Genomic DNA, 27013 nt, shown 5'->3' with positions numbered 1-27013 from the left:
AATGAACTTTGTACTGTCTCAGAGTATAGCTGTGCTCTTACAATACACCTACCCTTCAGCTTCTGTTCAAGCGCCTCAGTGACTGTAATACGGATATTCCACTGTTGTGTTTGTATCTTCAAATTAGCACACTATAATGAATTCTACAGCAAAATTACATTCAACAACCATTAACATGATATTTAGGAATAAAGGAATCTTGGGAATTTCCTATTCTGGCTATTTAAGATTAATAGTTTTTGCCCTTTTAAAAAATAATTGTAGCTTGGAAGACTTTTTGCTGCCTTTTCCTGTTGTCACTGAATGTGTTTTTTTATTTTGAAAAAAATTTATTGACAAAGGTAAGTCCATTACCCGAAATTTATAGCATGTTCTAAGCCCACATATAAAGGGTTGGTTCAGTGGTCGAGTGCTTGCCTAGCATGTGTGAGGTCCTGGATTTAATTCCCAGCACCCTCAAAAGTTTAAAAACGCTGAGAGTCTGTGCTGTATCATGAGGTCCACAAATCAGAGCACTGCCTTTGTGAGATAGGAAATGAAAAAAAAGCTATTTCAGAACACAATGCTCTAGAAACAATTTATAGGCTTCTGCATCTCTTACATCCACAAAGCATGGTTAGTGAATTAAAGGGAAACGAAGGCTGTTGTTTAGATTGCGACGCATTGAATGCAGAGTCAAAGGACAAACTTTAAAAATTTAAAATAAAGGAAAAAAAATTGTAGCTACCAAAGAATTAACAGATTAACAGACCTGTCCCCTGGGTAATGAGATTGTGTCAGTTACCTTTTAACTTCCTTACTTCCCCAATATCCTTTCTCACTTTTCCCAGCTAGCTCTCCACTGTTTACAACCCAAGTTGTTTTTAAGGCTAGGTTCCTATAGGAGAAAAAATATGTGATATTTTCCTAAGACGTTTTCTCTACCAGGACTGTTCTTAAATTTGAAAGTACTTCTTTTCCTGGGAGAACTTTCTCCTATTTATAATCTGCATTTAGCCAGACCATGTGTGATGGTTTGCATATTCTTGGACCAGGGAGTGGCAACTTTTGGAAGTGTGGCCTTGTTGGAATAGGTGTGACTTGGTTAGAGTAGGTGTGTCTCTGTGGGTGTGGGCTTAATACTCTCACCCTAAGTGCCTGGAAGTCAGTCTTCCACTAGTAGCCTTTGGATGAAAACATAGAACTCTCAACTCTGTCTGTGCCATGCCTGCTTGTATGCTGCCATGCTCCCACCTTGATGATTATGGACTGAACCTCTGAACCTGTAAACGAGCCCCATTAAGTGTTGGTTTTTTTATAAGAGTAGCTTTGGTCATGATGTCTGTTCACAGCAGTAAAACCCTAACTAAGACACCATGTCAATTTAAAAAGCTTTTTTTTTCTTTTTGTCTCAAATTTTCTTATATTTAATTTTTAAATTTTCTGGCAGTTAGGTCTTCATGTATTATGTCTCTGAACTTGTATTTAAAATCCTAACCTAAAACATTAGCTTTTATAATATTAAACACTTCAGAAAAGTTTAGCAATAACACCTCTAATTTCAACAAGTCTTCAGATATTCTCTTCCCACATCATTTAGTTTTTAATCATCCTGATAGTTAGAATTATATTCATTTTGAGCTCTTTTAATTTCAGGATTTATTTGTTCTGATATTTTTCTAAGAGAAATATAGAAAAATTCATTTTCATAGATCGTATCAGGAGGAATTTTTGTTACATATTCTAAAAATTAAAACCAATTGTATCAAAAATATCCACAGTATTTTATATATCTAAACAACCATTCACATGGCTACATAAATCCTTAATGTCTTTCTACATTACTTAAATTTCTCAATTTTTGAAGCAATGTTAAATATCTTAATGTACTTTTGCATGTAACTTTATCATTTACTACAATATTCTTTATTTTAATATATAAATCTATATGTTTGTATGATTTTCATTTTAATTGTAAATAATAGTTTTGAATTAGTTTTTAAATTTTAACTGTGACTATAAAAAACACCAAGTCTAGCCTATTTTCATACATAATCTTCATTCACGTAGAGGTCACTATCCTAAACGAGTACACTAGCAGAACTATTTCCAATATGATGCTATTCAGCAAATAAAAAAAAATGTATTTTAGAACTCGGAGCATTGGATATTGAGATAATAAAGGATCCATTTTTCTTTGAAGAACATCTTTAAAATGGCTGGTTTCAGTTCACACTGAAACAGAAGGGAACATGTCTTCTCACTATTGAGGATCAAGAGCCAGTCCAACATTACTTTGTAGAAAATCTACGCCAGACATTCAAAACTAGTAAGTAAAATAAGGTACGTATTTTAGAGGTTGGAAGGTCGCAGTGGGTAAAGTGGTTGCTGAATGAGCATGCGAACATCATGGAGATGCTCAGCCTGATAACTTAGGCTGTAGAAAACACTAGGCTTAGTATAAACAAATGAGTCATTAATGTTCAGTGCACATAAATATAAATCTATGAAAAAATGGAAGGGTCAAGAATCATTGTCCACTCCCTTGCATGGGATCCTGACTGGTTACCTTCAATATTCACCCTATAGTAGGAAGTATAGAGAATAATTTGGAAAATATTTTCTGAATGCTGGTCCATAACTCACTATTTGTTAAACTTATTTAAGTAAATTATAATGCGTTTCCCTTAAGATAGAGAATCTCTTTTGTTTGTTTTTTGTTTTGTTTTGTTTTTTGTTTTTGTTTTGTTTTTTGTTTTTGTTTTTCAAGACAGGGTTTCTCTGTGTAGCCCTAGCTGTCCTGGAACTCACTTTGAAGACCAGACTGGCCTCGAACTCAGAAATCCACCTGCCTCTGCCTCCCAAGTACTGGGATTAAAGGTGTGTGCCACCACCCCCGGGCCTTGTTTTTGTTTTTGTATTTTTTTTTTTTTTTTGTCTTTTTGTTTTGAGAATCTCTTTTTATAGCTCAAAATTGATACAAATTTAGAGTGGTCTGATACATATTAACTATTGGAATGTTTAATGAATACTTGTAGAAAGCAATGAATATAAAAACTCTTAAATGATCAGTTAGATTTGTTATTGTTTTAAATTTTGCACTTTCAGGTAAAACATTTATAACCGTTTATTAAATGAGTATTTTTAATTTTGCCATGACAATTAATTATTTTTTTCATGTAAAACATTTCAAAATTGGATTTAAAGACATAAAGGAAAAATTAAAAAAGAGGTAGAGGACTAGAGAAAGACACCTGCCATTGATCTGTGCCCTCTCCATGCACAGAGGAAGAGGAATAGATGATGATGGTGATGATGATGAACAAGATGACGATGAAGATGGATAGGCAGGCTACTCATATTACATACACACGCATGCACACACTCATACACACACACATGCATAAACACACACTCATACACACACACACACACACACATCTGCACACCAAAAATCAAAGCTATACAAAGAAAAGTCTTATCATCGTATTTCCAGCGATACACTTCTAATTAAAAATAATTTTAAAGTAATGGGAATGTAGTAAACTGATGAAGAAGAAGGGTCACACTTTCTTTGGTCTTTCTACAGAATGAGGTTACTATTTTTCTTTTCTAGGAATTTACAGTACCAGTGCCTCCTGGGCCCCAGCTCCTGCTATCTTGGCATCATCTGAAATATCATGGCAGTTGCTTTCCTTGACATTGCTTACTTTCACCTTTCAGAAACCCAAGAAAAGCTCTCATTTCTTATCATTTTGATCAAGAAATGTGATTCATTATTTCTTGGTCATTTTCAACAAAGTCTTAGGAAGGAGTAAGTTAAATGCGTGAAGATCACAAAATGCTTGGAAGCCAGGGTTCAGAGGACCAATTAAGCATATTCTTTATGGTACTCATTCAATTAATGCCTAATGAACACTTATGTTGAACAAAAGAACTTTCCAGAGATATAAAATGTCTAAGTAAAAACCTCTACCTGAATTAGTTTATAGTCAACGAGGCAGGAACATACAGACCTGTGCACAAAGGACATAATACATATATATTGGTCAAACATAACAAAATTCATTGCAAGTTTAAAGAGAATAAATCACATCAAATTGGAAAGTTTAGAAATATCCATAAGGAGAAAGAACCTTTGATATACCAAAATCTTCCAGGAAGGGAGAAAGAGTGAATTTAAGGCATAGGGAATCACATTTAAAAAAGATACAGAAGGCGGAAACTACAAAGTATATTTAGGATATGTTATTTGGAGAAAGTGCTATACACAAGAGAACCATGGGAGATAAGGAGGTTAAAAATAAACCAGTACTCATGCACAGAGTGTCTTAAAGACATAAAATGGAAATGTTTCAATCTCATTTGACGATGAATGCTAAGCTATTAGAGGCTCCCCAAGCAGAGGACTGCAAGGCCACTACTCTACACAGATTTCTCAAAATGTGTTCCACAGGAGGCCTCCAGTTAATTCTTTATTAGTGTACTTAAGAAAACCTCAAGTAAACACGTGGACTGATAGAGAACTAAAATAAAATGCCATTCTGTGCAAACTCTCATTATACATTAGCCCATATAAAAGAAAATTTTCAGCATGTTTAAAGAACACAGCACTTCCCCTTACTTCATTTTTAGTTCCACTCTTGAAGCTCCTATTACAGTTGTTTTTATTTGTTGGTTTTGAGACAGAGCTTTTTGTAGCCCAGGATATATTTAGCATACCCAGTAATATGGATTGTTGCTCCCTGTTCCAGATCACCCTGCCTATGCGTGCAAGCATCAGGATTGCAGGTATGTGACACCACAACTGAATACTTCTTTATGTTATGAAAGAAATGGATAAAAAACCACCAGGCACAAGCAGAAACTACTGTGTTTCTTAACTTTTGTGATCAAAGGATCACATTTCTGTGGGAGTGTTTGGAACTAGATACACCCTGGAAAACAAGAACAGTTTGTGGATGGAATCCCAAAGAACCCACCACACTCACACCCCCTGACCATGTTAGGAGCCAAACAGTGCTCTCTCTTCAATCCACATGTCCAGGCTCAATTCCTAGGAGCTGGGGACACGGCTACATTTGGCAATCAAGCCTTTGAGGAGGTGTTTTCATTAAACTGGGACTGTTGCAAAGAGTCCTAATCCAAGTTGACATGTGTTCTTAGAAGAAGGTGAAATGTGGGCACATAGAAAACAGCAGAGGTGTGGGCTCATTGAGGAGACGCCATCTGAGGCACTAGCAAAAGGCAATCAAGGAGACTGAGCACTGAAGAGGCCTTCTTGCTTCAAGAACTTTGAGAGAATGAATTCCCTCTATTTTCAGTCTCCAGCCAGTTGTATTACTTGATTAATATGCTTTGCTCTTATTTTTAGTGGCCAATGATGGTCACAACACACACACACACACACACACACACACACACACACACACACTGAACACACAAGAAGAGGAATGAAAGAGAGAGAGAGACAGAGACAGAGACAGAGACAGAGAGACAGAGAGTTTGATACCAAAATTACCTATAAATTCTCCTGAACGTTTAAATGAGTATATGTTTGTGGCCTAAAGGTCACCCAACGAAACAGGCTGTCAGAGTTGAATAAGCAGGTGGAGCCCATTTAGGTAGTTAACAATCTGTGGAGTTCTAAGTATAAAGCTGGGTCCTAAGAATAAGTGTTAGCCACTGAGCTCCTGTTGAATATTGGAAAACTACACTGTACCTGAGATGGACAGGAGGTCAAAATGAAGCAGTGGATAATTAATTATAAGTCATAGTCATTGAAAAGGGGTACTTCTTCACCTTGTTGCAGCTGAAGTTCAGCATGCTGGAAGTGACATGAAGCAAAGTCATGGGAAGGAAGATACATGATGGAACCTTCAGAAAATCACATCAAAATGTATGGGTGGGATTAGAGAATCAGATAATTTTTAAAGCTATATCACATCATTATTTTGAAAATAATACCTCTTGTTGCCAAGGGTAGATTCAAAGTTATTATGTAGCCACAGATGGCCTTAAACAATTGTTTTTCCTATATCTACCATACAAATGCTGGGATTTACAGATGTGCACCAATAAAAGCCCTGTTCATTTTAATTGTGATGTACAGTGGATAGAGCCCAGTTATCCATGCATGCTAAGCAATCACTCTTGCAGCATAGGTACATATCTAGCAAATAAAGTTCAACTTTTATATGCTGATTTAGATTAGCTAACATACTGTAACCTAGTATATTCAAAACTCAAGTTATGTGTATGTGAGTGTGTGTGTGTGTGTGTGTGTGTGTGTGTGTGTGTGTGAAAGAGACAGAGACAGAGATAGACAGAGTGAGAGTCTATATGTGTGTGTGTTTGTGTGTGTGTGTGTGTCAGAGAGAGAGAGAGAGAGAGAGAGAGAGAGAGAGAGAGAGAGAGAGAGAGAAAATGAGACCTTAAAGTTAAATCACAGTACCCCTTGCTGTTACTGACAGCTATTCTAAACAGTGAACTAGATTTTCCAGATTTCGAAATGTAGTCTTCTGTCACAGTTTTGAGTGTGAACCTTTCTATGGAGCTAAAGATAGTCCCTTTGAGCATTATCTCCCACCCTTTTCTTCCTTTCCTTTCTTGCAGCCAGGATGGTAATTATAATCCCTATTACTTTTGAGAAACTTTCTCTTCCACCCACATGGCAGCTGATTCCCTGGGCTCTCTGCAACAAGCTCAGGGAAAGATAAAGCTGCTCACTCATCTTCTACATTTCTCACTCATTTCCCTCTTTCTTTTCTTCACCCCCTGGTGGCTTTCCTTGGGCCTTTTCTTGGAGTCAAAACACTGGATTTTCCTTTTTTTTTTTTTTTTTTTTTTTTTTTTCTCATGGGTGTTTGAACATAGTGAATGTGTGGGTGCTTGGGTAATATGCCCAGGTATTGGGTTATGGCTAATGTCTCACTTGAGGTCATTAACCTACTTCCTAAGTAGAGAAGAGCAGCAGGCTCTGCCCCATGTAGCACAAAGTCTCCAAGCACTAGGGCATAGCAAGCATTTTGCCACCATTTGCCTTAGTGTATGTTTTCTACAAATGAATGCTTTCTTAAAGATTTTTCTGAGTGAACTCTCCCCGACCACACAGATTGTAAACCTTTAACACCCTTCCAAATTAACCTGCACCAAGTGATGAAATATAATCACTCTTTCTTCTTTCTACGAATGTGACATTTTAAATTCTATAAACATGGGATTCTGCTCATGCTTTCTATGTATCTTTTTTTTTCTATTTATCCATAACAGGAAAATGCTTGCAGAAAAATTAAAGAAACTAAGCTGGGTCCTACATGCATTCTGTGAGGGTCTGTGATATATTTTAGGTCTTTTCCTTGAGGCTCTTTCTAGCATTTCCTAGCTTAGGGTATGTTTGTCAGGGTTTTCTTATAAACTTACAAGTTTTATATTGCAGCTAATAAATATCTGGGAAAGGTATGTCAAGAATGCAGTTGTTCTGTTTCTCCTCTAATTTTTACCCACTCTCATTAGCACTCACTGGCAGGAGGGCAATATTTATATGGTTTCTTATTGTAGTTTCATACCTTCTAGATTTAGTATTGGAGATTTTTAGAAAGAGGGTTTTATTTCTTCAGAGACTTGAAGTTATTGTCATTCAGATCTTTCACTTGTTTGGCTAGAGTCACACCAAGATATTTTATATTGTTTGTGACTATTGTAAAAGATGTCATCCCCAATGGAGGAGTTAGAGAAAGGACCAAAGGAGCTGAAGGGGCTTGGAGCTCCATAGGAGGAACAACAGTATGAACTGACTAGTACTCCAGAGCTCCCAGTGACTAAACCACCAATGAAAGTATACATGGAGGGACCGAGGGCTTCAGCTACATATTTAGCAGAGGATGGTTTGATGGACATCAATAGGAGGAGAGGCCCTTGTTCCTGAGAAGGCTTGATGCCCAAGTGTAGAAGAATGCCAGGACAGGGAAAGAGGAGTGGATGGGTTGGTGAACAGGGGGAGGGAGGATGGGATAGGGAGTTTTCAGATGGAAAACCAGGAAAGGACAGGACATTTGAAATGTAAATAAAGAAAATATCTAATAAAAATGTTTTAAGTTTCCTTTATCTATTAATTTTTTATATGCTTCCATGTGGATTCCTGGTATTTATTTTATTTCACAGGTTAAAATAATTTTGTTAACTTAATTTTTAGCACCATCAGGGAAACTATTAATTTGGACCTTTTGCTATTTTATTGGTATTTACACAACACAAGTCCTTGTTTTCTGCCATCAGAGTTACTAGGCTTTCGCTTTCCTTCTATTGTTCATACAACAGTCCTTAATTAAGATATCCCCACTTGTAAGTGGACATTAAGCATAAACTGCAGGATACCCATGATACACTCCACAGATCCAGAGCAGCTAAACAAGAAGGAAGGCTCAAGCAAGGATGTTTGAATCTCACTTAGAAGGGAGGGTAGTGGGTGTGGGTGATGGGAAAGGAAATGAGGAAGTGTTCAGGATCAGCTGTGGGGAGAGACAGAAGAGATGACCAGAGAACCAAGAGAATGAACGCAAATATGAATCTGGTGGGGGTTTGGGTGGTGTGAGACATCTCTAGGATGTGCCAGAAAACTGGGATAGAGAAACTCATAGAAATGGGGATATGAACCTGAAGAGGCTACCTCCTGTAGCCAGGCAGGATCTTCAGTGGAGGGATGAGGACACCAACTCACCCACAAAAATTTTGAGTCCAAATTCTATCCTGTCTACAAAAAATGCAGAGACAAAGATGGAGCAAATACTGAGGGAATGGGCAGCCAATAACCAGCTAAACTTGAGACCTATCCCATGAGCAAGCACCAATCGCTGGCACTATTAGTGATACTCTCTTATTCTTGCAGATAGGAGGCTAGTATAACTGTCCTCCAAGAGGCTCTTCCCAGCAGTTGCCTGAAACAGAAGCTGAGACTTACAGCCAAACATTGGATGGACCTTGGTGACTCTTATGGAAGAGGTAAGGAAAGAAGGTCCCAAAGCAGATAACAACTGCACAGGAAGACCACCGGAATCAATTAACCTGGACCCTTGGGAGCGCTCAGGGACTGAGCCACCAACCATAGCGCATATGCAGGATGAAACAAGGCCCCCAGCACATATGTAGCAGATTCCCAGTTCAGTCTTCATGTGGGTTCCCCAACAACTGGAGCACATGCTAGTCTGGCCTAGTGGGAGAAGACGAGTCTTGCAGAGACTTCAAGTTCCATGGTTGAGTGATAACTATAGGCAGTCAGTTCCCCACCTTCTCACAGGCGTCGGAGAGAAGAGCAGGGGGAGGGTCTATGTGAGGGGGAATCAGGAAGAGGGCAGTGACCGAGATGCAAAATGAATAAATAACTTAAAGAAAAAAAAAAAGAGTCCCAATATCCATTCCCTTTGTAACAGAACAATACTGAAGAAGAAGGTTAAAATCGTTCCTAGCAGGATGTCATTTGCTTCTTGGGTTTTCTTGAAACACTGTGAAAAATCCCATATTATATATTCTAACATACCTCTCTCTCTCTCTCTCTCTCTCTCTCTCTCTCTCTCTCTCTCTCTCTCTCTCTCTCTCTCTCTCTCTTTCTCTCTCTCTCTCTTCATAAAAATCATGTGATTATACTCATAGGAAGTGTCACATATTAGAAGAATATGAGAAGAAAGACATATATATATAAAATACAACAGAATATTTTGATAGGACAAAAGAAGATAATGTTAGTAGACAATTCAAATAGGGTAGATAACCTGGATGATGTCATTATACCAATGCTACGCCCTCATTTCAGAAGTACACTACAGCTACAAAAAGTATGTGACTTACAGCACTGCGAATAGTATGTGGAACTGCTTATGCTAATTTTGAAGCTTTTCTTTTTGGGGGCAATCCTAAATTACATCAAGTAAAAAGACAAGAAAAGAGGTTAAAAACAAACTTTTAACATCGTAATTTTCCAACTTCCAAGATTATAGATATCTTTCCTCCAGATTTTTAAATTTGTTCCTTTGGTAACTGTGTATTTACTTTAATAAATGTATAATCATTAACAAACTAAGATGTAGTATTCTTGTATCAGTGCTTCCATTTGTTTTAAACAAACAAACTAATAATATTCAGGAAAGTATCAGCAACAGCGGGCAGAAAGATGCTTTAGTGGTATAGGCAATTGTTTCCAAGCCTGACAACCCACAATACAATATGATACAATACAAACCTGCACCACACTCACAAATTTAATTAATGTAGTAAGTGTTTCTAAGCAAAATTTTAAGATTTTTTCCCATATTTTATTTATCTTGAATATTTCTCTCGTATAGTAATGTGTCCATTATGCATAAGTTCTTTCATTACACACCAAAAGGATACAATATTGTGCTGTATACAATTAGCCATGAGTAAATGCATTGCAAAGATGCAATGAGGCATCTTCATACCCAACTATGATGGTTGGAAGCAAAAGGGAAGATTAAATACTGATGAAACTGTGATCAAATTGGAACCCTGATACAGAGCTAGGAAAACTCTAAATATCATAATTTATTAATAAATCTTCTTACAGCACCCAACAAATTATTCACATAGTGACTGTACGATCTACTAATTCTACTCTTAGATTTAAGAAACTCCAAATGAATAAAGGCACCATATAGAGACAACACCAGAGTCTTTCATAGTATTAGAAACAACCTGTATGTTGATCCTAGATTAAAGAGAAAAATGAAAGATGGATACTTCTGTGCTGGCATCATCTTAAATCTAAGAATACCAGTCATTGTGTGTCATAGTATAGTTAGACTTTGAAAATGTCACTCAAAAATTATCTAACCCAGCAACATATGCCACATGGAAAGATCTAGCACTTGTAAACCAGCAGAAACAACTAAATTAGATGGCTGGTCAGGGTTGAAAGGGTGCAGGGAATTGTTAATAGTTAGGTTTCTGTGTAGTTTGCTCCAATTAAAGAAATTCTGGTTACAGACAATATGACTGTATCAAAATGCTCAACTTTAAACATTACAAGGTTCAAAAGATTTTTCTATACTTTAATTGGATCAAATTAGAATACCACTTGAAAACAAAACATTCCACTCATGTTCTCTTTCCTTCCTTCCACTGCAGAGATTAAACACATGGAAATGTTCAGAATGGAAATATTTCTATTAAGAATTTGTGAAAATTGCCCCTGAGGGAATCTTTATCATCTAAGCAGAACCGCAATCCAATTAGAGAAAAGATAGTGATGTCTCCTTTAAAATGCCACTGGGCATTTACTATTTTTATATTAGTGACTCCTATCTACCATAAAGTCTTGGGAAAAAAATTTACTCATTCTGAATCTATTTGCTTTAGTAGTTCATTTAAATAACAACCATTTAACTTATGAAAAAAAAAAACAAAGACAAATGAACGAACACACCTTGACCAAAAGCACACAGTAAAAGTTAACTAGATAATCAACATTTTGCCTGCAATGCCAAGTAATATGAAGCAAGATACATCACAATACAACATTTGTTTTCTAAAATTAAAGCAGTATGTTTACTCCCCAAATTTTCTTATTGCATGCAAATCAAAACAAATTTTGTATATATGAAATGATAAAAACATGCAAAAGAATATCACATTTTCTAATGATATTGCCTTCTCTCATACACCACGAAATGCACATAATAGGGTTTACTTCATTACATATAAATATTAAACACTAGAAAAGCACAACCTTGAGGTCAGTAGCATACATAAAGATTTAATATAAATTTTATTTAAGATATTACTACTGATAGAATTCCTATGGTAAAGTTTTACTTGCAATAAGAGTATTAATCATGGAAATGATGTTGAAAATTAGAATGTAGATCATAATTATTATATCAAGATTAATGAATTATAACAATAACCAGCAAGAGCAAAACTATTTATGTCTTGGGCCTCTTAAGAAGTCCATATCTTTCTAATGTTGATGAAGTAAACAAAAACAAATGTAGGCACATATCTAGTTGTATATCTTGGTTTACTACAGCTCGAAATCACAAAACTACCAGTTATCTTAAGAAAAAAAATATACTTACTGCCCTCTAGAGGTATGAACCAGTAGTGTAATGAGTGTAGATGTTGCTGGGCATATACAGTTTAAAGCTAACATGGCGTACTTAAACTCTTCTTCACAAACAACATGATCTGTTTGAAATAAAATAGGTAAATTAGAATAATTTACCTTTTGATGGTAATATGTTTAAATATGAAAATTACAATGAATGAAACTGCAGAAGGCTCAGTAAAAACATACTTATTTTAGGGCCGTTTTTACAAGTTCAGTGCTATCCCCAGAAATATATTTGGTAACACAAAGTACCAGAGAGTGAGTTCCTGACTGGGCTGGGGGTCATGAAGTTTGAATCCTAACTCTTTTTTAACACAACTCTGGTAAAAGGCTGAAACTGGCCATGTAAGTAGAGCAGCTACTGCTTTGAGATACATTCCGGAAAATGTTTCAGATGAGTTGTAAAGTCCCTAGTAGATGCTAACATTGAGTACTAAAAATACAATAGTACTGATTTATTTTTTAAAGCATAACCTCATAGCATTACTCTTCAAAGGTTTTATAATATACAGTAGGCTAACTGACTAACAGAAGTAACATGTTTTATACTATCATAGCCACAGTAACAGTCTTCAAAATTAGTATTAAAATGAATTAAAATCAAAAGTACACTGACAATAAGCTAAGGTTCCTAAACTCAAAAGTTGATAGGATCCATCTAGGAACCATAACTAAAACTCAGTGACATAAAAGAAAAAGTGTGAAAAAGGATGGCAGAAGAAAGGTGCCAGCCACATCTGCAGGGGAGAAAAGTGCTTAGCCCAAGTATATTGTTCCCATATGGGAGTGATGCCTAATATGATGGTTATATCATTTTGTATGTGGATTATATGCTTAAAAAGGAAAATAAACTATTGTTAATCTAAAGACAAGAACACCATACCCAGAGTTCAACATTGGTATTATATATTGAGAGACCATTATACATCTACTAAATATATACATCTTTACACAGGAATTAGTGAAGTTAGCTAAAGGAAGGAAAGGAGGCTTAAAGTTGTTAGTGAGATTAAAAAGCTTAAAAGATAAACACTATGAAATACAGGCAGATTACAATGATTGACTTCAGAAAAGATACAGCTATTTTTTTCTCTGAATGTTAGAAGGGTGTCTTTTTGCTATTGTGGTTGTCTAAATGCAGGAGGTGCTCATTTTCTTAATTTTGTTCTCTGTTAGATTTGATGTGAGAAATGTTATACTGGTTATAACTCATGATTTAATCTAAAATGAAATATCTCCTAATAGTTTCTCTTTTTGAAACTCCTTTCCTCTTCGTTAGCCCCTTTCTCCCTCCCTCTCTTCCCCTTTCAAATTACCAGTATGTTGAAATACAAGCTGAGGAAGACTTTAAAAGTACATAGCAATGGTGTTTAGTGTTTTGCAAAAAGAGAGCAGATTCTATCTCCAATTTGAATGCTGAGATCTGTACAGATTTTTTGCAAAAGAACAGTGTATTTAAACCACCCTCTCAATATTTCTCAAAATAATTTTTCAATGTGCATGTCTAATCTGTGAGAGAAAAGCAACAAAGCTGTTAAAGGCAGAACACAGTTGCTTTAAGCTCATATCTTAGCAATGCATAGGGGACCCTGATTTCAAACTAACACTTGCAACATATGATCTGAGAAAAATATATACACTTCATAACATAACATAAGACAGGACTTTAAAAATCCAAACTGCAAGAGAAAATTTGGAAACTCAATTACCATATGCACTACCACATGTACTTATTAATTTCCAATAAAAGGGATAAACCATATTTTTTTTAAATAGAAGAACTTGAAAAATGTGTTGCAATGGTGACACTTTGAAAACATCATGTTAGTCTTTAAGTAGTTGAAAGTGGCATATTGTGGCTTTCTTTGGTCAGTAATTATCAGAACTTTGGAAAGAATGGCTGTGATATGATATGACAGAGGCTACTGTTTTCAAAAGCTCTACTATTTTTTACTCTACTGAAATATTAGAATCCACACATGATTCTTGCTCAGATAAATGTATGCATCATCATCAGCACTTCAGGCTTAAAGCACATTTGCTACCAGTACTATTACATGAACACACACAATAAAAACCACATTCTATAGCTTCAATATCATATGCTGAATTATCTACGGGGAAAAAAAACTGCATGTGAATTAAACTGTACTTTATTATTTCTACTATAGTATGTGACTCACTGATATTACTTCAAGATTTTCAATCACTATAATGTCAACATCTATTTCTGGCATGGCTGTTGATGCAAGCATCCTTTTTATATTGTATTTTCTTATTTATTTTATTTAAACCTTACATAGGAACAATTCTTGCTTCATCATTATGTATATTGACTATACTTTTTCATTAAAAGAAGTGATAAAAATATTTACTGTATGAAGAAGGCACAAGAAGCTAGTAAGACAGATAACTAAATAAGGTTCTCATTGTTCAACAAGGTTACATTAAAAACGTCAGACTGACCCTAGAACCCATGTAAAAATAAAGGGAGAGAAGATAGTCCACAAAATTTTCCCTTAACCTTCATCTACAGGTATATTGCATAAATGTCTTCTAACAAATGGATGATTTCACACAGTAAAATAATAAAGATGCTAGTACTACTACTAGTATTACTACAACTACCTCCACCTAATACTAATAATAAAACAAAATATAATTAAAATCAGTTTCATAGATGAGGAAAGCATATATTTATTATAGATTCTCTGCTAGAAGTAAAATGAACATTTGTGGGCAAAATATCTCTTTATTCCCTGTGGATAGTAGGCACCTGTAAATTCTAATGATAGAATATCCAATTAGATAATAATATTGATTAACAAGGATGAAAAGTGCTAAAACTCAACCCACAAAATGGAACCTTCAAAGGAAAGTTGACATTATTCATAGACCTCATCTTTAAAGTTTAAATACATCTCAAGATTCAGAAATATTCACCACCACACTGAGGTTTCATGTATGTTTAAAGAAAGTTAAATAGTAGATTTCTTCCCTAATAATTGCAACACCAAGGATCTGACCTTCAGCACTGTAAAAATAAACATAAAATTAAACAATGACAACTATCATTCTACTTTCTGTCTTTATTTCCAAATGCTGTATGACAGTTAGACTGTTGGTTCTACTTCTTAGGTCATTGTCTTTGAGCATTTGTACCCACTGCTTAGTAAGGATTTTGTTACTCTGAGATCCTTAAGGGTCAAGCAGCAGAATATGGTGTTTCCTTTCAGGCATTAGAATGTCAATATTTCACACCTGCTGGTCTTCTTAGAATAGAAGTAGGAAACAACACAATATCAAACACTAAGTGTTTGCCAATTAGAGACTGACGAATTGCTTTTGGGTTGGGGAAGAGGCATATGTCCACTTTTCTAGTGAGATCTAAGACCCCCATATGGCGCAGATCCATGAATGGTCTGTGTATGTTAACTTCATCCTCTGAGAGTTCATAAGTCATCATTCATCTTGACGTAGAGGGCTTGGTTTACTGGGTGCCCCCATCCTCTCTGGCTCTCATGGTCTTTCCTCTTTCTCTACCTCAGAGGTCCATAGGCTTGGAGGGGAAAGATTTGATGGACGCATTCCATTTAGGGCTGAGTGTTCCAAGGTCTCTCTACCTCTCTGGGTAATATCTGCTCTACCTCTCGGGGTTATATCTGGCTATGGGATTCTCTTTGTTCCCATCTGCTGCAGGAGGAAGCAATTCTGATAATAGCTGGATAAGTCACTAATTCGAGTTAGGTAGAATGTCATTAGGAGTCACTTTATGCTACTATAAATTGTTTCTAGCAGTAGTATTTGGTTTTATTCTAGGCCTCTGGGCAATCCAGTCTTGTTTTTTATGATTTTTTTATTAGATATTTTCTTTATTTACATTTCAAATGCTATCCCGAAAATTCCCTATACCCTCCCCCCGCCCCTCCTCCCCTACCCACCCACTCTCACTTCTTGGCTCTGGCCTTCCCCTGTACTGGGGCATATATAGTTTGCAAGACCAAGGGGCCTCTCTTCCCAATGATGGCCGAATAGGCCAACTTCTGTTACATATGCAGCTAGAGACACGAGTTCTGGGGGTACTGCTTAGTTCATATTGTTGTTTCACCTATAGGGTTGCAGCCCCCTTCAGCTCCTTGGGTACTTTCTCTAGCTCCTCCATTGTGGACCCGGTGTTCTATCCAATAGCTGAATGTGAGCACCCGCTTCTGTGTTTGCCAGACACTGGCATAGCCTCACAAGAGACCGCTATATCAGGATCTCTTCAGCAACATCTTGCTGGCATGTGCAATAGTGTCTGGGTTTGGTGGCTGATGATGTGATGGATTCCCGGATGGGGTAGTCTCTGGATAGTCCATCTTTTCATCTTAGCTTCAAACTTTGTCTCTGTAACTCCTTTCATTGGTATTTTGTACCCTATTCTAAGGAGGAATGAAGTGTCCACATGTTGGTCTTCCTTCTTCTTGGTTTTCTTGTGTTTTGCAAATTGCATCTTGGGTATTCTAAGTTTCTGGACTAATATCCACTTATCAGTGAGTGCATATCTAGTGACTTCTTTTGTGATTGGGTTACCTCACTAAGGATGATATCCTCCAGATACATCCATTTGTCCAAGAATTTCATAAATTCATTTTTTTAATAGCTGAGTAGTACTCCATTGTGTAAATGTACCACAGTTTCTGTATCCATTCCTCTATTGAGGGACATCTGTGTTCTTTCCATCTTCTGGCTATTATAAATAAGGCTGCTGTGAACATAGTGGAGCATGTGTCCTTATTACTAGTTGGAACATCTTCTGGGTATATGCCCAGGAGAGGTATTGCTGGATCTTCTGGTAGTACTATGCCCATGGGCAATCCAGTCTTATACTATTGGTTACCCAAACAGTGTTGGTATCTTAAATCCCTTGGAGTGGGTGTGACAGACTGGTTTCTATATTCTTGCACAAGGGAGTGGCACCATTTGGGGGTGTGGCCTTGTTGGAATAGGTGTGACCTGGTTGGAGTAGGTGTGTCACTGTGGGTGTGGGCTTAATACTCTCACCCTAGGTGCCTGGAAGTCAGTCTTCCACTAGTAGCCTTTGGATGAAGATGTAGAACTCTCAACTCTGACTGCACCATGCCTGCATGGATGCTGTGAAGCTCCAACCTTAATGATAATTGACTGAAACTCTGAACCAGTAAGCCAGCCCCAATTAAATGTTGTGATTGCCTTGGTCATGGTTTCTGTTCACAGCAGTAAAACCCTATCTGTGATAGGCCTGACCATGCTTTTATTTGAAGGATGTGGATTTTGGGATTTTGGATTTGGAGCACAGTGGAATGCTTTAAATGGGGCTTAATGGGTCATCCTAGTAGGAATATGGAAGACTTTGTTGCTGGAAGTAATTTGAACTTTGTTAACCTGGCTCAAGAAATTTCAAAGGAGAAGAATTTCAGAATGTGGCATAATGATTGTTTTGTGGTATTTTGGTGAAGAATGTGGCTACTTTTTGCCCCTGACTGAAAAGTCTGCCTGAGACTAAGGTGAAGAGACTCAGATTAATTGCATTGACAAAGGAAGTTTCAGAAAAGCCCAGCAGAGACTTTGTTCTCTGGTTAGTCTTATGAAGAGAAGTTTGAACAAACATAGCAAGCTTATAAAGGACAAATATAAAATACATGGGTTGAGTATTATAGAAGTACCAGAAAGTGAAATGGAGCAAAATTATGTGTTCTAGGAGATAACAGATCAAGAGAGTGGGACTTTGGGGCAAGATCCTATCTATCTAAATTTAGATCCAGGCATGGTATTACACACCTTTAATCTCAAGGAACAGGCATACTGATATCTGCATTCAAGGTAAATATACAGATCAAGATCCAGGATAGCCAAGCTTAGGCAGTGAACGATTTGGAAAACAGAAAGCCAGTGGTAATGCAATAGTACAAGTAGGTGATGTTCTAGTTCCTGCAAGCAGCAGAACTTGGCAGCTTCATCCATGTGGCTCTGGCTCTAGAGTTAAGAATGGAAGGAAGAATGGAAGGAACTACTGGGACAATTGATGCTGGTTAGCTGGAGCTAAGAAATTAGCAATGATTAAGAAGAGACCAGCATCACTGAGTTGGAATCTGGGAATTGTTTGCTGGGAGCACAAAGAAACTGTGTTCCAGTGATAGCCAAGGTTGTACCTCGTGCTGCGACTGGACATGGTAATGCGTAAGAGTCACCCAGGTGGTTCTGATTTTGAAGGCATGAAGGTGTCATGAACAGCTGAGGCTTGACACTGTGAGAGGTCATGGAAGGTCATCAGAGAAGGTGTAGCCTCAGCTGTAGTTGATGGCGCAGGACTGAAGGGGTCATGCAAAGGATCTGAGGCTTGGCACTATTAAAAGAGCATATGAGAGGCTATTGGTGAAGCCTAGTTGGAGTGGAACACCTTTTTGTATTGGAGATATCAGTATCATGGGATGATCACCAAGAATACGAGCCGTAGTGGAGTAGATCGACCTGAGCTTAGAGTGCTACAGAGGGCACAGCTGGAGAAGTGATGCCAGCCCTTAGGAGGAGTCCAAAACATCAAGTGGAATCCCATACACTGAAACAAGAAGCCGTAACATTGAAATTGCCTTGGAGACTCAAAGATGTTAAAGATGCCAGAGCCACTGGATACAAGCAGAGGAAAGCTGCTAACAGGGAGTGGAACCAACCACTGCAGTTTGTTTCAGTCAACAAAGATGAAAAAGGAGTGGAGATCTGAAGACCGCTTTGACATCAGCCATGGAGATGTAGAGTTTGGAGTTTGCCCAGTTGGTTTTCTGTCTTTCTTTGGGGATTACAGTTAAGCGATTGGATGAATCTCAGAAGGGACCTTGAACTTTGGACTTTTAGCATTGTTGAGACTGCTATAGTCTATGAGGACTTTGAAAGTTGGACTAAAGTCATTTTGCATTTTGAACAAGTCTATGGGGGCCAGGGAGTAGAATGTGATGGTTTGTATATTCTTGGATCAGGGAGTAGCACCATCTGGAGGTGTGGCCTTGTTGGAATAGGTGTGACCTGGTTGGAGTAGGTGTGTCATTATGGGTATGGGCTTAGTACTCTCACCCTAGGTGCCTAGAAGTCAGTTTTCCACTAGCAGTCTTTGGATGAAGATGTAGAACTCTCAGCTCTGCCAGCGCCGTGCCTGCCTGGATACTGCCATGCTCTCACCTTGATGATAATTGACAGAACCTCTTAACCTGTAAGCCAACCCCAATTAAATGTTGTTTTTTTTATAAGAATTGCCTTGATCATGGTGTCTGTTCATAGCAGTAAAACCCTAACTAAGACAGTGGGATTTAAGTTAATTCAGATATTTGTTAGTTACTCTCACAAGCTTCATGCCACTCTGACACTAGCATATATGGCAGGCAAGACAACACTGTAGATCCATTTTATAGCTGTCTTGGTGTTTGTTTCTGCTTAGGTAGCTTTCACAGTACCTTCCTGTACCAATGACACTAAGATGTAGGGGGAAAAACTCTATGTAGGCACCAGCTTAACTTGACATTGTTCATTGATTTATGAAAGTGTCTTCAGCAATGGGACCTCCACATCTGTTTGCAGAATGTAACTATAGTTTGGGAACATTCTGGGTTGCTTGGGATTTCCCATGGGGCTTCCTTGGCTATCTCAATGACATGAAACCCAGTCTCAGTATTGAAGACTTTCTTAGGTGATAAGAGCTATCCAGCTGAGTCTCTGTATCCCGCAGATCCCCATTATTTGGTTTTTCCATTTAATCACCTTCCTATATGGATATATTTTAGGAAGTTTGCACTTTATTAGGTTTCTACACTACTCCACAAATTGTCATTAATTTGGGCTGTCTCTCCTCATATTCCTTATCCCCTCCTCTCTTCCCCATCACTCTCCACTTGATCATTCTTTTTCATGATCGCCTAATCATGAAAAATATATAATTTCCCTTTCCTATGAAGCTATATCTTCCCAACCCTGACATCTTTACTCTATACCTAACTTCTGTGGTTTAACAGATTTTAGCATAGTTATTATTGACTTAACAGCTAATATTTACACAGCAAGAAATATACACCAGATAAAAAAGTACCTCATTCACAACAACTGGTGAAATGGGATGCTGCAAATAGAAGAATGCAAATAGATTCATATTTATCACACTGCACAGAACTCAACTCCAAATGGATCACATACTTCAATATAAGCCAAATATAATGAATGTGATAGGAAAAAAGAGTGGGAATAGACTTGATCTAATTGGTACAAAAGAAGAGTTTTTGCCCAGAACACAACACAGTCACTAAGATCAACAATTAAGGTCATACTTCATGAAACTGAAATTTTTATGTGTGGTAAAGGACACCATCATTCAGACAAAATGGGAGCCTACAGAATGGGAAAAGATTATTTCCATCTACACATACAGTATAGGGCTAATATCCAAACATATAATGAGTCAAATGAAAAAACCCTTAGATATCAAGAAAACAATAACTCGTAAAAATGAAAGGCAGACCTAAATAGATAATTCTCAAAATATGAATTAAAATGGGTAGGAAACATTTAAATAAATGTTAAATACCCTTACTCGTGGGGGAATTGTAAATCAATAATACTTTGAGATTTCATTTTATAGCAGTTAAAATGACTAAGATCAATAAAACAAGATATGTGTCATGTGCAAGGATTTGGAGACAAAGGATCACTTATCGATTTCTGGTAGAACTTCTAGATTGTACAGCCCATTTGGAAATTAGTGAGGTGGTTCTTCAGAAAAATGAGAATCGATCTACCTCAATATCCAGCTATACTACTCTTCAGCATGTACTCTAAAGATACTTCACACTATCACACAGATATATGTTTATCGCTGCTCTATTAATACTAGCCGGATATTGAAAACAATCTTGATGTCTTTTGTCAGATGAATATGGTACATTTACTCAATGAACTCTTACCCTTTAAAAACCTGAAATTATGAAATCCTCTGGAACTAGAAAACAAACAAGCAAACTAAACACTCTACTGGTTCAGTGTGTCAACTTGACACAAGTTAGAATTATCACTGAGAAAGGAGACTCATTTGAGGAAATATGTTCATGAGATTGAACTTCAGTGGGTGCCATTCCTGTGCAGGTAGTCCTGGGTTCTATAAGGCTGGCTGAGCAAGCCAGAGGAAGCAAGCTAGTAAATAGTAGCCTCCATATCCTCTGCATCAGTTTATGCCCACATTATCCAGCTCTACTTGAGTTCCTGTCCTGATGTCCTCCAATGATAAGCTATGCTCTGGAAGTATAAGATGAATAGACCTATTCCTCTTCAACTTGTTCTTTTGGTTTTGATACCTCTTCCACAGGAATAGAAACCCTAACTATGACAATATGCTCAGTAGGTAAACTAGAAAGACAAGTAGGTAACATAAAGAAAATTGTGATATTTATTCACTTATATTTGCAAGGAAACTTTATAAATGCAAAACATCTTTTTAAAAGGAATCTTTCATATTTGGGGGGCTGGTGACATGGCTCAGTCGGTAAAGGAGCTGGATATACAACCATGTTAGTCGGAGCCCAAGTCCAAGTATAACATCAAAAAAGGGAGAAAACAAAGAAGTATAAAGGAGAGAGAGAGAGAGAGAGAGAGAGAGAGAGAGAGAGAGAGAGAGAGAGAGGAGAGANGAGAGAAAGGAGAGAGGAGAGAGAGAGAGAGAGAGAGAGAGAGAGAGAGAGAGAGAGAGAGAGAGAGAGAGACGAAACGAAACGAGAAGAGAATCCAAAGACCAAACAAAACAGCAAAACAGCCAGGTTGTCCATATGTGCCTGTGATGTCTGTGTTCACACAGATCTCAGGAACTAGCCATTTTAGCTCAAACAATGGCCACCAAGTTCAGTGAGGGACCCTATCTCAAGGCAGGATAGTTGATAATCTCTATCCTCCACACCCCTACATACTTACATCACAATGAAACTGCATATTACTAACACACACACACACACACACACACACACACACACACACACACTTGCTAGATTGGAGAACTGGTATAAATAAATCGAATTCAGATTTTATTCTCCTAGCCTAAGTACTGACATTTGCTCTCCTGGGCTAAGGAAGTGGCTACCTAATGTGTTTTGATATCTTGCAAATCACCTGTGTTCTGAAACATGTTAACTGATATCCTGCTGCCCAAACCTGCTGGTGAACCACATATAGCTATTCATAAATTAGAACTCAATAAAAATAACAGTTCAATTCTTCTATCACAGTGAGCCCATTTCAAGAGCTCAGTGATGACTGATTGCTGGCTAACATACAGGACAAGAACACTCTCTTTGATAGTCACCACTTCTTTTATTATTTAGGTTTCTTCGTTTGTGAAATGGCTCTCCTAAATACTAAAAGAAGTAGGATATGTTTCTAAATCATCAGAATATCACTCACTAACCGTCAGAACTTAGACAAACTTCCTAACATAATGTACCATTCCTGTGCACCTTCCCTGTCATATGGCAGCTAAAAATGTTCATCTGTAACAACAGAAGAAGAAACAGAACATATGGGGATGAATACAGGCTGGGGAGGAGCTGTGGAGGTTTATGAATGTTATGTTCTTCTTACTATGGCTCTACTTCTTAGTCAAATAGATGGAAATGATTAGGAACAGGTGGGGAAATAGAGGTTTCAGATAATCTGTTGTTTTCCTGTGTTGTTTCCTTTAGCTTCTCCACAATTCATAAAAGTTGGTCCAAGAATACAGCTCATTTGGTTAAGTGATTCTCTTCCAATCATGAAAAACTAGTTTCAATTCCCAGAAGACAAGAGGAAGAAAAGAAAATCCTAATGTAGTGATTCACACATCCTAGCCTAGCACAGGAAAGCAGAGAAGAGGATTAGTTTGACTACTGGCCAATGATCCTTACCTTTAGCTAACCTCCGGCCACTGAAAGGTACCCACTTTAAAACCAAGGAGGACAGCTTCCTGAGAAGTAAACCCAAGAAATTTCTGGCCTCCATACATAAGCATAAACACACACTTGTACAAGTGATGTGATGTGGGAAATAGAAATGGGGAGGCTCTTTAGTTAGGAGGGTGGAGAATGAGGCAAATACAGGATGTATGTGAGTAAAATAACAATATGTGTATCTTTAAAAGCCATAAAGGATCACAATAAATATTAACTATTTACCTAAAAAAATACCCAGAGCATATATAATACCCTCTATGACTTTACTCAAGTGAGCTGACCGTGTTCCCTCCAAGAGCCTAAGACCACCTAACAAAACCCTCAGTATCAGACATAAGAAGCTCTCTTTTGACTTGTTGGCCAGGGTGGTCTAAGAAGCTCTTCAAACCTACATCCTATTGCTGCCTTTGGTTACTATCCAAAGGTGGAAAGTCTATCCCTATTGCTGAAGACACCATGTACTTCAGAAATAGCGCAGAGAACCATGAGCTAGGACTGACCTGAGAGGCCTCTTCCTGAGGATTAGTGAAAGGATACACCTAATCCTGTAGAGTCTTGATGCCACAACAATGGTTGATGGTGGGTTTGGGGTAGGGCAACCTCCCAGAAGCAAATGTAACAGCACATGGTGGAACTCTGTGAGGTGGGACCAAGAGGGGAACATGTGTGAAGTAAATAAATATCTTCCTTTTTTGGAGGAGCTAGAGAAATTACCCAAGAAACTGAAGGGGTCTGCAACTCTATAGATGAAACAAGAATATGAACTAATCAGTACCCCCAGAGCTCATGTCTCTAGCTGCATATGGTGCAGCATCTTTCTAGCAGAAGATGGCCTAGTCAGCCATTGCTGGGAAGAGATGCCCCTTGGTCTTGCAAACTTTATATGCCCCATACAGGGGAACGCCAGGGCCAAGAAGTGGGAGTGGGTAGGCAGGGGAGCAGTGTAGGGGGAGGGTATGGGGGACATTTGGGACAGCATTTGAAATGTACATGAAGAAAATATCTAATAAAACAAGTTAAAACAAAACAAAACAAAACAAAACAAAAAAACCTTCCAAAGGTAGGAGACATGTCAACATCCTATAATGCCTATGAACTGCATTATAGATTGGATGACAAGATAACCTTAAGAGTGCATTTTGGTACATATCATTGTCAGTAGCTAACTACTTTCTAATTGGACTTACAAGGACACGCAACAAGAAGGGATCCATACTAACCAAGTACAAAAGAACCCAGCTAAATACTCAGTGTTTGTGAAGACATGGTTATTGGAAGAGAACATAGTACCTGTAATTGCTAAACCAGCATAATCTTTAGCATAAACATAAGCATAAACATCTATCCTTATACTCACAGACACATATAGTTACCATTTCTCACCAAGGAAACTAACAAAGATCTGTAGAAAACCATTACAACCAATCAAATTTAAAACTGTAGAGTAAAGTACCAATGGATGTATCTACCAAACAACCTTAACACCTAAAGCTCAGGAAACTTTGTGGAAAAGAAGGCAGAAAGATTGTAAAAGCCAGCATAATAGGAAGTATGATCTGAGACTGTGTCTTCTAACAATGTTACAAGTTACACACATAAAATATCACCAACATGATTGCTAAACAAGGACAAAAACCAATGGACATGCCAAAGAAGGTGGGGAAAAGCCCATGAAACTTCACTCCTATACAAAGAACTATAGGCAACTGACAAAAGCTGTAAATGGAAGAGGTGGTCTTTCCCAGGGAAGAACATAACAACTGGTTAGCCAGTGTCCAATGCTCAGCCCTAAAACATACATATAAGTGACATCATATGCGAGCAACAACACTTATTAAAAGAAAGGAGCCATGAATTTGAAGAAGGTCGGGGAAGGGTATATGGGAGGGTTTTAGGAAACAAAGGGAATGGAGAAAGATTGTAATTATATTATAATCTCAAAAATTAAAAAAAAGCATATCTAATAAAACCAAAAATTAATTCAAATTTTTTCCTAAAACTGCCATGTAAAATAAATGAGCCATAGAGAGTTATCATGCATTAATGCATCTATGCATAAACTTGTAATTTGGACTCAACTGACTTTCTCTGGTATTTGTTACATTGATGGAAATCTCTCCAGTAGAGGAGGAATGTGCATCAGACTGTAAAGAATGATTATCACAAATGCTGGGCATGAATTATAGAATATAATTTAAGATGGTAGTAATGAATGATTTGTTTGTTTTGTTATTTTATTTTTAATTTGGAATGCTTAAGAACTACAGGGAAATGTGTCTTATTTTATAGAATTATTTAATTTCTGTAATTTATGTTCCAAAAGCATTCCATATCTTTCCATAAACTGGCATTTTATTCAATTGCTTTGATATATTACACAAGACTTTACATTGTTTGTTTATGGAGTTAATCTGATATATTTTCAGGCTCTTGTGAAAGATATTGTTTCCCCTGATATTTTCCTCAGTCCTTTTGTGAATAGGTAGTGTCATTTACGCATAGGAAAGTTACTTAGTTTGCATGTTAATTTTGTGACCTGTACTTAACTTACTGTCTTTATACACTTTAGAAGCAACCTTTGGGAATTTGTGGATACTTATATATAAAACCAAGTAGTCTATGGATATGAATACTTTGGGATCTTCCTTTCAGAACCTTCTTGTATGCCAGTCAGTTGCCTCATTTTTCTGGCTGGATTGGTATGGAGGAAAAAAATCCTTATATTCCTGATTTAAGTAGAAACGCTATGAGTTTTTCTCATTTAGTATGATAATTATTATGGAATTGCTAAAAATTGCTTCTATTATGTTGAGACACCTTTGATATCTCAGGCAATTTTATCATGAAAGGTTTTTTAGAATCTTTCACAGGCCATTTCTTCATCTAATGAAGTAATCATGTACTTTCAGGTTGTTTATGCAGAAGATTACATTCAAAGATTTATGTATCTTGAAATATCCCTGTATCTCTGGGATCAAAGCAATGTGACTGTGGTTGATAAACTTTTGATGTACTTGCGTTGAGTTTGAAAGTATGTTACTGAGAATTACTTTTGAATCTATGTCCATATGGGATATTGGTCTATATACATTTTGGTTGTATCATTGTTTGGTTTTGGTAGCAAATTATTAGTGGTTTCATATGATGGAATAAGAAACATTCCTTCATGTTCTATTTTTTAGAACAATTTGAGGAATAATATCCATGTCAGTGAAACAATAAAATTAATATTGTGTAAAGAATTATCTTAACGAAAGGCAATGTAACTCCATCAATATTCTAACACTTCTTCAAATAAGTTTTTAAAAACTGTTTAATTTCATATGGAGAAAAAACAATATAGTAATAATAATCCTGAATAATAAATGGACTGTTGGAGATGACACCATTCTAGATTTCAAGTTGCATTACAGTAGAATAATAATAAAAAACAGAAGGCTATATAAATAAAAGAACAGACACATTGATCAGGAGAATTGAATTGAAGTCCCAGACATAACTCCACACAGCTATAGCTTTTTGTCAAAGAAACAAAACATATATGCTGGAGGAAAGACAGAATCTCCAACAAATGATGGTAGTTGAACTAGATAGCTGAATGCAGAAGAATGAAAATAAAATTGTAACTATTATCCTGCATAAAATTCAACCCCAAATATAGCTATGACCTCATCATAAAACTGAATATCTTGAATTTGATAGAAGAGAAGAAAAAATGGTTCAATTCTTCAATTCTTTGGTTAAAAATATCTCATAGAGCCATCACTGGCTATTTCCATTTATGACGACTGCACTTAGTAAAGGTGAATCATGTCTAGAAATCCCTGCATCATTTTGTTTTCTGTACTAGTACTTGAAGTCCTAGCCAGAGCAATCCGACAACAAAAGGAGATCAAGGGGATACAAATTGGTAAGGAAGAAGTCAAATTATCGTTATTTGCAGATG

At 37.1% G+C, this 27013-nt stretch overlaps 1 protein-coding gene across 5 annotated transcripts in view; it reads right to left on the bottom strand.

Moving 5' to 3' along the window:
* The window catches only part of Kcnt2 (potassium sodium-activated channel subfamily T member 2), a 349821-nt gene that overhangs the window by 105331 nt on the left and 217477 nt on the right, over positions 1–27013 (bottom strand). For all 5 annotated transcript variants that reach the window (XM_029539117.1, XM_029539120.1, XM_029539119.1 and 2 more), the window contains exon 14: positions 12069–12177. In XM_029539117.1, coding sequence (XP_029394977.1) covers positions 12069–12177 — 109 coding nt within the window. The remainder of the gene's footprint in view (positions 1–12068; positions 12178–27013) is intronic.

This window comes from Mus pahari, chromosome 5, assembly GCF_900095145.1.
Source record: "Mus pahari chromosome 5, PAHARI_EIJ_v1.1, whole genome shotgun sequence".
NCBI lineage: Eukaryota > Metazoa > Chordata > Mammalia > Rodentia > Muridae > Mus > Mus pahari.
This window is presented reverse-complemented; position numbering and strand designations above follow the sequence as displayed.